This window comes from Pleurodeles waltl, chromosome 5 (assembly GCF_031143425.1).
Source record: "Pleurodeles waltl isolate 20211129_DDA chromosome 5, aPleWal1.hap1.20221129, whole genome shotgun sequence".
Classification (NCBI taxonomy): Eukaryota; Metazoa; Chordata; class Amphibia; order Caudata; family Salamandridae; genus Pleurodeles; species Pleurodeles waltl.
The window spans coordinates 45,371,409-45,386,354 of NC_090444.1; the positions used below are offsets into that span (position 1 = coordinate 45,371,409).

At 44.8% G+C, this 14,946-nt stretch overlaps 1 protein-coding gene across 1 annotated transcript in view; it reads left to right on the forward strand.

Moving 5' to 3' along the window:
• Positions 1–14,206, forward strand: part of LOC138297199 (fucolectin-like) — a 90,405-nt gene extending 76,199 nt beyond the window's left edge. Inside the window, exons 3-4 of the mRNA XM_069236686.1 lie at positions 11,569–11,860; positions 13,017–14,206. Of these exons, the coding sequence (XP_069092787.1) occupies positions 11,569–11,860; positions 13,017–13,185 (461 nt within the window). The 3' untranslated portion in view covers positions 13,186–14,206. The remainder of the gene's footprint in view (positions 1–11,568; positions 11,861–13,016) is intronic.
• Positions 14,207–14,946: the final 740 nt, after the last annotated feature.

Sequence of the window (14,946 nt, forward strand, 5' to 3'; positions counted from 1 at the left end):
ACTACTGGCGTGTCCATGCACTCATGCCTCTTAAGTAGCGTCTCAAGTGAAAACAACTAGAGTGCTAGATTCCAATATATCCCCCTCTCATCAACCAGGAAGTGGGCAGCGTGTACCTTTCCCTCCACAGCAATCGGTTACTAAAGAACCGTGACAAACCAGGGAGAAGGGATTGTGCTATCAGTTAAAAAGATGCACCAACTCAAAGCAGATTAATTTACGAATAAATAGCAATTGAACAACCTTGTCCGCTCAAACAGCACCAAGACTACCCTGTGTATTTGGGAATTTTATATAGAGTCCTGGCTGTGGCATTCTGTATCACTTGAAGTGTTTTGATCACATATTTTGGTCTCTCTAAATAGAAGAAGTTTCCATAGTCAAGCTGTGATTCGATTAGTCCCTGTACAATCACTCACCAGGTGGAAGGTGGCAGCAGTTGTAGAAATATTTTGAGAATTATCAGAATACGGAAACATGAACCTGCCAGTTTCTGGGCCTGTGTGTCCATCGTGAGTTTGTGATCGATCCCAACGCCTAGGCCATTTACTACCTTGACAGGCTTAGGACTCTGTCCCAGATAATCTGGCCATAACAGGTCTGCCTACCTTCAGGGGTTATGCCCAATCACAAGAACTTACGTCTTGTCACAGTTCAGTTTCAGACTACTTGCGTCCATCCAGCCTGTGACCTCCTTTAAACAGTGGTTATGTTGGGTGGAGGTTCTACTTGCTTAAGGTGTAAAGGCCAGGATAATATGCCTGTCATCTACATATGACACAAAGGCTAAGCCAGGTGCACAACCAATTTCTACCAGGGGGAGTACATATCTATTAAAACGTGTTGGGCTCAACAAAGAGCCCTGCGGGACTCCAGTTTAGAGGGTGGACCACAGAGAGGAAAAAGAATGTTCAAAAACCTGGAAGCTTCTGTTTTCTAGAAAAGCATCCAACCACTGCAGCGTCCCCACTGATTCTGACTTCTCTCATCCTCTGAATGGAGGGTAGGATGTGAGACAGTGTTGAAAGCCGCACATAGATCTAACATTATCATGGGAGCTGAGCCACTCAGATTGGAGTTCCTCTGCAGTGTCAGTGCTGCTACCTGGTCTGAAGCCTGTTCGGGTAGCATGGAGAATGTCATGAGCTTTTAAGAAGCTGGATAGATGTCTGTTACCATGTTTTTCCAGTATTTTACCAGAAACCGGCAGCATGGCAGTGGGTCTATATTTTTCTGCCTGAGAGGCATTGGCCGCAGGGTTTTTCAGTAATGGTTTTACGTACGCGTTTCTATGCTGGGGGGATACTACCAGGTACCAGGAAATGACTGGAAACACCCACCAGTATAGTAAGAATGATGCTACCGGGCTTCATTAGAATGTCGGGAGGTGCTGAATCAAGGTTGAGCCTGATTCTATTGATGAGTCCGTGGTTTCATCACTGAATGCAGGGAATGCGGTCTGACTGGGGCCTGCTGATGGCATAACCAGGGATGTTGCCTTGGGGTCAGTGGTTGCAGGCAAAAGGTTGAGAATTGTATTAACTTTTTCACAAAAGAAGTTCGCAAACATATTACATCGTCCTACTGACGGACGGGAACCACTGGAAGTCGAGGGTACTTTCAAAAGGCTGTTTGCGGGAGAGTTAGGAGCATTTTCTATTTTGTCCTTTACAATGACCCGTTCTGGCTGTCTTTTGGCACTTTTATAGTTTTCTGTTTCTATTCTGTACCTGTCTTCCTGAATAATTCATTATCCAAGCCCCTGAACTGCTCCAGGGGGGTGGAATGTCAATTTTCATAGAACTGTTACAATGGCTGTTAGTCCTGGATTATTGAGGGCATCCGTCACTATCTTCCCAGAAGTGGGTGGTAGCCCAGGGTTCTGTGCACGTGAGCTATGGGGGAGGGGTGAAATATGGCACTGTCAGTCCTGGTTGTGTGCATAGGAGAGGATGTGGTGTAACAGCCAGAGCTGCCGACTTCCAAGCTTGGGGAACCAGGTCCAAATCTCGGCGTTGGCTCAACATCCTGTGATTCTGGGCAAATCATTTATTCTCCTTGTGCCTACGATTCAGCACATTGAGACCCTCACAAGTGCTCACAACTCCTGTATTTATTGATAGTGGCCATGTTGTCATCCTTACTGTGTCATTTACTTGCTTATGGTGACTCACTGACTTCAGTGGGCAGATTTGTAGTGCGCCCCTCATGACTACTTCCCTTTCCACTACTACGTGTGGTAGGGTGTCTGTGGGAGGTGCTAGTGTATCAGAAGGAAGGTCTGTGCCACCAAGTAGTTCCTCTCTGGATTATGCACGTCCAGGTCCTCCTTGGCTAGTGGTTGCGTCATAATCTTCAAGTTCAAGCGTATCATCTTACCTGCGCAGATCAATCTCTTAAATTCTGTTCGAAGTTCACAAACAAATTGGAGATCAGCAGGATCACGATATTTAGGAAAATATATAGTAAACTTTTTTAGTATGACAGTTCTGACCATCCTGGCATGAGGAATGTGCATCCATCTAGTGACTTAAGTTTGCAGTTTTGATAATAGTGGCCCAGAGTTATCACGTAAAACAATGTCTCTGTCTCTGCGGATTTTGATTCCCAGATAGTCGACTGACTCCTGACTCCACTGCACCTGTTACTCAAGTCTCATGTGTTTTAGTATTTCTGTGAAATCATATATTTCCAAATAAACACAGTTGATAATTATCCTAAAATAAGACTTAAAGATTTCATCCAGCCCTGGGGGAAGGTAGAAGTCAGATTGTTAAATTAAATGCGTTATGGTGGCAGCATTCATTGATAATATCAACTTTCTAATTGAGGGCATTAATTCCCCTGTTAGTGTGGTGCTGTCTAATTGTGCATGGTAAGGGTCCCATAGCAATGGTGACAATGAGAGGAGAGGACAAGGGAGATGCCTATCCAGCCACTCTTCCTCAGCTTGATTGGGTTAGAGCATACATTATTTACCAATATTTTCACTGTGGGGGAGTTATATATCAACTTAATATGATTAGTCATTTACACACCCAGTCCCGTGGGCTCCAACACCAAGTGTAAAAATGGCCATTCGTGGAACTCAAACACTTTTTCAGTGTCTAAAACTGCCCCAACAGCCGACAGTTCAAAATCTGTTTAATAGATTAGTGCAAAAAGGTTTCTTATATTTAATGCCATGCATCAAGCTGTAAGTCAGCTCGAATGAAATTTGGTCTGCAGAACCAACACTTTAACCACTGTTTGTAGCCGAGTAACCAGGACTTTGGGAAGTATCTTGTTGTTGAGGTTAAGGAGTGGCAGCAGGCTCTATGACTTGTTATGGTATGTTAGCTGTATTTGTAAAGTGCAGTGTGTCACCCGGGAGGGTATCCAGGCACCTGTGGCAGGTGTATAGGTGTGGGACTGCAGGATTGGTGAGTGAGTCGCCATGGATAGTTAGTTGAAGAGCTAGGTTTCTAGCTTCTTGTGGAATTCAAGAAGCAAGAAGGACGGCCTAATGTGTAAAGGTAGGTCATTCCAGGCTTTGGGTGAGATGTGTTAGAAAACTAGACCACCTGTTCTGCGTCTGTGGGTACAGGTGGTGTGTGTGTGAATGAGAGTGAGGCTCAGAACAAGCGTCGGTGGGTAGGTGGACGTTAAGTCGGCTATTAAGGTATGCTAGTCCTGTGTTGAGCAGTGCCCTGTAAGTGTGCATGAGGAGTTTGAATTAGCAGAGTTTGTGTATAGTCAACCAGTGGAGCTCTTTGAAGTATAGGGTCATGTTGGTGCGACATGGAAAGTTTATGATGAGTCTTGTTGTGACATTCTGGATGCTCTGAAGTCAGTGGAGGAGGTGGTTAGAGATTACAGGGTATAGTGCATTGTGGTAGTCTAATTTTCTTGTGATTAGAGACTGAGTGACAGTACGTCTGGAATACATAGGAGTTGAAGTTGTTTTGAAGCATGGAGAGTATATGGAAGCGGAAGAAACTGGTTACCTGCGCTCCAAAACTTATACTCTTTTCTGCCTTTGAAGTAGGCAAACCTCAAAGAAAAGTATTTGTAGTACCCAAGACCCTGCCTCTTCCTTGTCCTGCCCCAGACACACACTAGGGGGTTGGAGACTTTATTGTGTAAGAACAGGCACAGTCCTATTCCAGTGCAAGTGTCAGCTCCTCCCTTCACTGTAGCCCAGGAAGACTCATTAGGATATGCAGGACGCCCATCAGCTCCCTTTGTGTCACTGTCTAGAGTGAATTCACAAACAGCCTGTCTGTCAGTCTGACGTAGAAGTGTATTTAGCAGCCAAGCAGAGACACAGAATGGTGAAGCAAGAAAATGCCTACTTTCTAAAACTGGCATTTTCAAACTGATAATCTAAAAAACAACTTTACCAAAACATGCATTTTAAAATGTTGAGTTCAGAGATCCCGCCCACATCTCTATCTGCTCCCAATGGGAAACTGCACTTAAAAGATATTTAAAGGCAGTCCACATGTTAACCTATGACAGAGATATGTCTTGCAATAGTGAAAAACAAATTTGGCAGTATTTCACTATCAGGATATGTACAACACACCAGTACACGTCCTACCTTTTAAATGCACTGCACCCTGCCCATGCCCCAGGGTCTCATACATCTTATATTAGACTGTTGGTGTTTTGACTTCCTAATCCATGCTTATCCCATTTACTGTTCATGGTCACTTATCTCAATGACTAACTCCTCGTGAAGTTTTCTTGTGGCGCATCAGACTGCAGCCTTCGCCTCTTATTTAATTTTCCTTTACCCATCTAGTTTGAAGTGCAGGTGAGACAGATATGCCATTGGGTATGATATATCAAGGCTCTGCATTTTATTTGTGACTGCACACTTTTCCCAGGAGAGTCTCAGTACAGTGACTCTATCTCAGTAGTTCATGATGCATGGTATTTATGGGTTAGGTGGTGCTCTCAGTACCAGAGTGGCTGCCAATCAATTAAATACTTGTAGAGTGTGGCTTATCACTTGTGGGGTCTCAAGGCGCTGTCATGGGCGTGCTGATCATTTGAAGAACCAGGTCTGGAGATCCTTCCTGAACTGTTTCATCGAGGGGCCTGTCTGAGGTTAAGTGGGAGCGTGTTCCAGGTCCGAGCTGCAAGGTAAGAGATTGATATGCCTCCAGCTGGGCTCTTCCTGATTCTGGGGATGGCGGCGAGAGCAAGTTGGGAGGATCAGAGTTTTCTGGCGGGTGTAGAAAGTCAGGTGGTGGTTGAGACAGGCCGGTCCAGTGTTGTGCAGTGCCTTGTAGGTGTGTCAGTAGCTTGAAAGTGATGTGTTCGTTGACAGGTAGCTAGTGGAGGTCTCTGAGGTGGGCGAAGATGTAGCTGTGGCGGGGGATGCCCGGGATGAGTCTGGTTGCTGTGTTCTGGATTCTATATAGTCTTGCTTGTAGCTTCTTTGTGATGCCGGTGTAGAGTGCGTTACCATATTCCAGTTTGCTGCTGACAAGTGCGTGGATGACGGTCCTTCTTGTCTCGTGGGGATCCACTTGAAGATTTTCCGAACGAGACGGCGAGTGTGGAAGCATGACAATGAGATGACGTTGGCTTGACAGGTCATGGATAGCGGGGAGTCTAGGATAATACCCAGGATACATGCGTGGTTGGTGGGGGTGGGAACGTTACCTAGGTCGGTTGACCACCAGGAGTTGTCGCAGGCGGAGTGGGTGGAGCCCAGTACTAGGTTCTCTGTCTTGTCTGAGTTGAGTTTAAGGTAGCTGGCTTTCATCCAGGCGGCGACTGCTCTCATTCCGTTGTGAAAGTTGCTCTTGGCTGTTGATGGGTCGTTGGTCAGGGGTATGGTCAGTTGAGTATTGTCGGCATAGAAGACGATGATTAGGCCGTGCTATCTGAAGAGTTTAGCAAGCTGAGCCATATCTGTGCACCCTCTTGACAATTAACTCACTGAACATCATGTTTCCAGGATTCCTTGAGTCAGCCATTCCCATCATGAGTATTTTATTGTACCTCAAGAGCACACATTTAGGCCCCCAAGTTTACTGAGTGCGTAATCCAATGTTTTTTTCTTTCTGTCCTGCATTTTCATGGACAAGCTGGTGGTTGCATCTTCCACATTAAAGATCCATTGTTCAGTTTGATCCTTTCGCTTCACCTGCTTGTCCAGTTTTTCACTCATTCGATCCATTCTGGATGTCAAATTGTCAATTTTGTTGTCTATTGATTGCAATCTACGGCGCACATATTGAAGTATATGTTTCACATCCATCTCCTGGATTCCTGACATTGTGTCTGTGTCATCTCTCATTGGAAGCTCCTTTATCTGCCAGTTAACTAGATTATGTGCCCTCAAAGTTCAGTTTTGGCAGCTTATTGTCTGCTTTCCCATTTATCTGTTATATCGGACCGTCTGCACATAGATGATGGGGCTAGAGTATTTACAGAAGAGTAGGCACACCTTAGCTGTTAGGGTTTGACACATATGTGTAACCAGTAGTGTCTCTTCACCTCTCATTCATCTACACAGCTAGCAATTTTTGATCCTTACTCTGGAGCACACCATAATACTTAGTCTATATCATTGTCACATAGGCCTCTTATCAACAATCTCATCACATTTATTATAGGGGAGCAGTTGCCCTGCACTCATTCTGCAGGGTTGTGATTCACTGCTCTGATTTTGTTACACAGATGTTTCTCTCAGGGGATTTGTTGTGTTGTATTGTCACCTTGCCCTATGCGTATGACCTACTTCAGGACAACCAGTCCTCAGAGGGAGTATCGCCTGGGGTGTGCTTTTTTTCAGTCTCTTACATCCCCGCAGGCTGTTCCGCTTACTTCGGCTGCTCTTCTCCACAAACCATAAGCAGTTTATGATGGCCTTGCCCCACCGCACTTCTCTGTATAGCCTCCACAGTCACTCTGATGCACCATGCTGAGGGGGCCACTCCCTTCCTCTCAGCAGTTCTTTGCTGCACTGACTGCTAACTTTGAATTGTCATGGAGTTTCCATTTTGTATCTGTTAGAAATGAGGTCTTTGGTTGGCAGTCAGGTTACCCCCTGTCCAAGCAAGGACCCTCACTCTAGTCAGGGTAAAGGAGAATCACCCTCAGTTAACCCTCACTCATCCCCTTGATAGCTTGACACCAGCAGGCAGGCTTAACTTCAGAGTCTAGGTGTAAAGTATTTGTACCAACACACACAGTAACTCAGTGAAAAAACTACAAAATGACACAACACAGGTTTAGAAAAATTGAACAACAGAAGACCAAAACAACAAAAATCCAACATACACAAGTCAAGTTATTAATTTTAAAAGCAAGAGTCATAAATCCTTTCGTAAACAGGTAAAACACCGTTAGCGTTGAAAAGTACCTGGGTAGCGTCAAAATAACACGCACAGGTGAGTGTGCAGCGAAAAAGGTAAGCGGTGCGTCGATTTCTCACCTGCAAGCGAGGCCGTGCGTCGTTTCTCCTTCTCAGGTTGGCTCGGCATGCGTCGTTTTTTCCTCTCTGCATGAGAGCGATGCGTCGATCCGGGCAGCAATCAGGTCTGGGCAGGCGTTGTGTCATTTTTTCTCACCCAGCAAGGTTTGCGTCGAAAATCCTGCAGCTTGGTGTTAGCAAAACCGTGCTGTGTTGGTTGCGATGCTACCAGCCTCCACTAGCGATTCAATGCGTTGTTTTTCCAGCCGTGTGCGTCAATCTTCCAGCCGCGCTGCAAGCGGTGCGTCGATTTCAGCCGCAGAGCCAGCGGCACGTCTTTTCTTCAGCCGCATCTCAGAGGTTGCGCTGGAAATTTCCCCGCACTGCAGTCTGTGCGTGGATTTTCAATCTTGGTCTGCAAGCTTCACCTGTCAAGGCCCCAGAAACTGGATATGGCACCACTTGGCAGGGCAGGAGGCTCAGTAGAGAGTCCAGATGCTGGCAGGGGAAGTCTGTGATGGCCCTGAGACTTCAACAACAGGAGGCAAGCTCAGCACAAGCCCTTGGAGATTTCTTCACAAGCAGCAATGCACAACAAAGTCTAGTCTTTGTCCCCTTTCACCAGGCAGAATCAGCAACTGCAGGATAGTTCCACCAAGCACAGCCACAGGCAGGGCAGCACTTCTCCTCAGCTCTTCAGCTCTTCTCCCGGCAGAGGTTCCTCTTGATGTCCGGACGTGATCTAAAGGCTGTGGTTTTGGGTGCTCTTCTTTAACCCATTTTTTGCCTTTTAAGTACGCTTACTTCAAAGGAAAGTCTCTCTTGTCTGTGAACTCCTGCCTTGCCCAGGCCAGTCCCCAGACACACACCAGGGGGTTGGAGACGGCATTGTGTGAGGGCAGGCACAGCCCTTTCAGGTGTAAGTGACCACTCCTCCTCTCCCTCCTAGGACAGGTGGCTCATCAGGATATGCAGGCTATACCCCAGCTCCCTTTGTGTCACTGTCGAGAGAGAGGTGCAACCAGCCTAACTGTCAAACTGGCCCAGACAGGGAATCCACAAACAGGCAGAGTCACAGAATGGTTTAAGCAAGAAAATGCTCACTTTCTAAAAGTGGTATTTTCAAACACACAATCTCAAAACCAACTTTACTAAAATATGTATTTTTAAATTGTGAGATCAGAGACCCCAACCCCCCCTGTGTATCTGCTCCCAAAGGGGATCTACACTTTAATCACATTTAAAGGTAGCTCCCATGTTAACCTATAAGAGGGATAGGCCTTGCAACAGTGAAAACCAAATTTGGCAGTATTTCACTGTCAGGACATATAAAACACATTAGTATATGTCCTACCTTAAACATACACTGCACCCTGCCCACAGGGCTACCTAGGACCTACCTTAGGGGTGTCTTACATGTAAGAAAAGGGGAGGTTCAGGCCTGGCAAGTGGGTACACTTGCTAAGTCGAATTGGCAGTTTAAAACTGCACAGACACTGCAGTGGCAGGTCTGTGACATAATTACACGGCTACTAATGTGGGTGGCACAACCAGTGCTGCAGGCCCACAAGTAGCATTTGATTTACAGGCTCTGGGCACCTCTAGTGCACTTTACTAGGGACTTACTAGTAAATCAAATATGTCAATCATGGATAAACCAATCAGCAATACAATTTACACAGAGAGCATATGCACTTTAGCACTGGTTAGAAGGGGTAGGTGCTCAGAGTTCTAAAGCCAACAAAAACAGGTCAGAAAAAATAGGAGGAAGGAAGCAAAAAGATTGGGGATGACCTTGAATAAGGGAAAAAGTCCAACAGTATCTTAGTTTAAATTAAGCTGCATTTAAGAGTTATTATTGTACCTATTGCCAGATTAGATTTGGGTAGTAATCGTAAACCTTATGATTTCTTGAGGATGTGCTAAATATAGTGGAGAAGACATCTGCAAATGCTTATGCCATTCCTAAGGTGGAGGAAATTTCACTGATTGATTCGTCTTGTGTGAAGCACACTTTAGAAATCAGAGAAGCTTCATTTACTACCCAACTATAATTCATGCCTTATAGTCCAGGCGCACCTGGAGACAGCTCAAGAAAAGATGGAGGAACAGCTAGACCATGGCAGACCACACAGCCTTCAAAACCGCTGTCACCGAACACCACCACCTCATCAGAACAACAAAGAAACCAGCCATACAGTAACGTATGAACACCAACACACATAATAGCAAAGAGCTCTTTGCTATAGTTAAAGATATCGCCAAACCCAACACAGAGACAGCAGACATTCCTCCCTCTCAAAACCTCCGCGGCAACCTCGCCACCTTCTTCCACTGCAAAGTCAAGCAGATCTATGACAGCTTCCAAACCCAAGACCCACCCACCCCACCAGGAACAACTGCATCCAATGACTCCAAACCCCAGCAGATCTTATGCAACTGGGCCACTCTCACCCCTGAAGACACCCTAGGATCATGAAGAGCAGCCACTCCAGAGCCCCCTCTAACCCCTGTCCTTACCACATCTTTAACAGAGTCAGCACCACCATTGCACCCAAACTCTGCCACACCATCAACTGGTCCATCGAGTCTGCCACCTTGCCTGAAGAGTGAAAGCATGCAGAGATCAACCCCCTGCTGAAGAAACCCTCTGCCAACCCGCCAGACCTCAAAAACTACAGACCATCTTGATGCTTCCCTTCCCAGCCAAAGTCATCGAGAAAGATCAACACCCAACTCTCCGAGTTCATCGAAATGAACTACACCCTGCACCTCTCCCAGTCGTGCTTCAGGAGCAACCACAGCACCAAGACTGCTCTCCTCGCCGCTACAGGCAACATCCGCACCCTCGTTGACGGAGGTGAAACTGTTGCACTCATCCTCTTCCACCTCTTAGCCTCCTTCGACACTGTCTGCCACCACACTCTCTGAACAAGACTCCATGACGCCGTCATTCGCAACAAAGCCCTAGAATGGATGTGCTCCTTCCACACCGGCCGAACACAGAGAGTTAGACTTCCACAGTTCAACTCAGAACCCACAGAGATCAGCTCCAGAGTGCCTCGGGGATCCTCCCTGAGCCCCTCCCTCTTCAACATCTACATGGCCTGCTTGCAGCCATTGACAAAAGCGACGGACTCAAAATCGTCTCCTATGCCAACGACACCAAGCTGATTCTCTCCCTTACAGACGAACGCACATCTGCCAAAAACACCTTCCAAAATGGGATGAAGGCAGTCGCCAACTGGATAGCTGCTTCAAGCTTAACTCAGAGAAGACCAAAGTCCTCATTCTGGCCTCTACCCCCTCTGCCTGGGACAACTCCTGGTGACCTGCAACTCTCAGAACCCCCTCAGACCCACGGACCACACACGAAACCTCAACATTATCGTGGACTCCTCTATCTCAATGAACCGCCAAATCAAAGCTGTTACGTCCTCCTGCTTCCATACACTCAGCCTGCTTTGAAAGATCTTCAAGTGGATTCCCACCTAATCCAGGAAAATGGTCACCCATGCGCCCATCAGAAGCAGACTCAACTACGGCAATGCACTCTATGCCGGTATCACCCACTCCTAAAGAAACTACAGAACATCCAGAATGCCTCCGCCAGACTCATCCTGAACATCTCACGCAGCAGCCGCATCACCAACCACCTGAGACACCTCCACTGGCTACCTATCAAAAAAAGAATTACCTTCAAGCTCCTCCATCACGCCTACAATGTCGGAACTGCATACCTCAACGACCCTCTCTACTTCCACGCTCCCACCAGACAACTCCGCTCTGCCCATCTGGCCCTGGCCACCACCCCACAGGTCCGCAAGACCATGACTGGAGGAAGATCTTTCTCCTACTTAACTGCGAATCCCTGGAACTCCCTGCCTCTCTATCTCAGGCAGTCACCATCTCTGCCGCAATTCAGGTAGGACCTCAAGATCTGTCTCTTAATTAAGCCAAAGATCCACCTCCCCCGTCTCAGTGCCTTGAGACCCTCATGGGTGAGTGGTCATGCTCTATAGGAACCCTGATTGATTGATGCCATGCAAAAAGAGGGCTAACCATATTGTGCTATATATTGAATACTACAAATTGTAGGCTTATGTCTTCAACTGAGCTGAATTTAACTTCTTATCAATTTGTTCTGCTTCTAGTGGAGAACGTGGCTTTGCGGGGCCGCGCATCTCAGTCCAGTGTGTTTCTGGGATGGATTGTGCCAGCGGGTGCCATCAATGCCATAGATGGGAATCTGGATTCCGATTACTACCACGGCTCTTGCTCCATTACAAATTATCAGATGTCTCCATGGTGGAGGGTGGACCTGCTGAAACGGTACATCATTCTACGTGTTGCAATTACCAACACAGTCATGTACCCCGAACGGATGAATGGAGCGGAAATCCTGATTGGCAACTCCCTGGAACATGACGGGAATACCAATCCAAGGTAATGCCACCATAGTGTGTTTCTTCTTTTAATTATTGTTTTTTTTTCCCCAGAGATTGTGAAGATGTTGGATCCTGTGAAGGAGGAGATCACTCTCTGAATATAAGTGTATGTCTTTGAGAACTCTTCAGAGCATCTAGCAATTTTCTTGATTTTCCTAAAAACTAGTTTTAAGTCTACATAATGGCTTTTATAGTGTTTGGGCCTGATACACAAAGGTAAACGTAAACCAAAAGTCTATGTTTAGACCAAAAGTGTAAACTTAGATGAAAATTTGAAATTTACTAACAGTAAAGTTAGACTTTTTGGTCTATGTTTACACTTTTGGTCTAAACTTAGATCAAAAGTGCAAGTTTAGACCTTAAGTCTAACTTTGCTACAAGTAAAGTTAGACTTTTGGTCTAAACTTAGAACAAAAGTGTAAACATAGATCCAAAGTCTAACTTTACTGCAAGTAAAGTTAGACTTTAGGTCTAAACTTAGACTTTTGGTCTAAGTTTACCTTTGTGAATTGGGCCTTTTGTTTATTTAAATTCCTGGATCACACTAAAAAGTGTCGGGGTTGACTGGTGTGCCCAACAAGAAAAATTAGTCTACTGGCCCCAGGGTTGCCCATTTAAACATAGTCAAGTATGGAGGAAATGGTTAGGACAAATATAACTAAAGTTTCACTTGCAGATGGACAGAATGGTATATCTGGTGCTAACATACCTGCTATTTGATATATGTGTTTATCCTTTCATAAAAGAAGTAATAGCTGTGTCCTATGTAAATCAATAAAAATGTGTTATTTAAAAAAAAGTTTTGCCCTTGCGGAATAGATTAATATCTGAAAATGCTCTGGGACAATATTGTGATGTTCCAATGAAATAATTTGGAACTTTTGGGAACAAACTGCAAACATTTTCACATTGAACAAAATAGTGTAAGTAAGGGCATGCATATACCCTGGCTGGCAAGCATGATTCATAGGACTGAGACATTCCAAATCCTTGTGAAAACCTATGATGAGGGAGAGGTTGTCTTGTAAATGACTGAACTTTAATTAGTCTAGTGGTTTCAACAACGCGTGACATATCACAATCAATGGAACATATGTAGAGATGTAAGGCAAGCTCACATGAATTTACCTGTGCCATGTTACCTTTGTTGTCAGGTGTACGACAATATCGACAATTCTTCCTGGAACCACAAAGACATTTGCATGTAATGGAATGATTGGGCGCTACGTGAACCTTATTGTACGGGGTCGGTGGGAGTACTTGACCCCCTGCGAAGTAGAGATCTATGCGTACTCTGAGGAGCAGGCAGAACTCGCCCACTGAAGAAAGAACATGGACTCCTCCACATGCGGAAGTTCAGTAGTGCCCAGTAGAGCAGAACAACTGGTGATTGTCAATGACCCAGTGTGTGGTTGGCCAACGGCCATCCTACGCTCTAGAGCTAACGCAAAACTGTACCTTTGTCAGAGTTAAATGGCAGCTATCCTACAAATATATTTCAGGGAAAATCATTGTTTTGTTTCAAGGACCATAACTATTTTGTGCAATTAAAGTATTATCTGTATGCAGGTGTTGTGTGTTCTTGTAGGCTCAATTAATGCAGACATTTAGGGGGCATTTATTTAATGAATTTCAGAAGTTCTGCTTTATTTTTGTGATGTTGGTATCCTGTGAAAGTGGTGAAGCATAAATATCCTCACTGACTTGCAACAGGTGAGTGAGCGAAGAATGTAAGCTCATATTCTGTGTGCAGATTTTATGCACAGTACTTGCACAAATTTGCTAACTACACATATTTTCTGAAGAAGCGCTTATGAAATATTTATTTTCTTTCATGATGTGCCAACCAACCACGACTGTATTGAAGGGCAGAAGAAAACTTTGGGAGGATAGTGGCATTGTGGTACATGTTTCAGCACATGGTCTGTACAAAATATTTGCAGAACCACATGTGATATAAAAAGTTTAGAACATTTAATTTCTTGTGAACTATAATTTTTCATAGCATATGTTCCTCATTTCTACCTTCACTTCCTTTGATTTTTACATCTTACCCCTTCCAAGAGAATTCAGAGTTTCTTATAACTAAGAATTTCCTTAGAGTAGATTTGGTGTTCAATAAAAAAGAAAGATCTCTGGACATGGACGCGAGAGCTATGCATATTGTTCATGATCAGACAGTAGAGCTTTCACCCAGGTTACTGAGATTTCATGGTTTCCAAGAGCAGTCTTGTTCTAACACTTTCATCAGCTAGGACCACAATTTGCAATAGTTATCATTACTTAAATTTATGCTTCAAACATAACCTTGTAAATTCCATAATGTTTCCTTTGAACATCATCTTGTCAGTTAAAGTAAATAGGCCCATTTTACTATCAAACACAGATGATAAACTCTATTTCTGGAGGTAAAACCTAATCACCAAAAATATTGCTTTTGTTTTACCCTCTACTATTTTCTATTAAAGATGATTACTGCTCAAACATCAGTTTGCCTTTTTCTTCAGGTGCCTTCATGTACTTCTGCCACATACGAATAGCATTTGCCTTCAATGACCATGTATCACCACCTCATGCCATGGATATAAACAGTTGGCAGAAATTAACACCAGTATTTAGGGGCCAACATTATATACATTATATACCATAAGTAGGCACTGTCATTCATGAATACTGTTAGAAAAAGGGTCTCTAGTTGGCAGAGGTATACAACCTTGTCCAAGTAGGGACCACTATACTAGAAAGGGTAAGTCACCCACAATCAATATTTGATAAGCACAAGTGGAATTATCACTTTTGCAATGATAAGAAGAGTTTTAAGTCTTTAAAAATCAACAATTGTCTCTTGGGTGCACAAAGTACCTGGTATGCGTCAAAATTACATGCACGAAGACCGCAGAGGAGGAGATGCATGGAAAAAGGAAGGTATGCTTCAGATTTCTGGATGGGCACAGACGATGCGTCAATTCTTCCCACGCTGCAAGGGCTTTGCGTCGATTTCCGGCACGCAGTCTTGGATCCTCACTGCAATGAGGGGTCTTTTGACATCCAGGGATGATGCGTGGAAATCCGGGGCATGCAGGA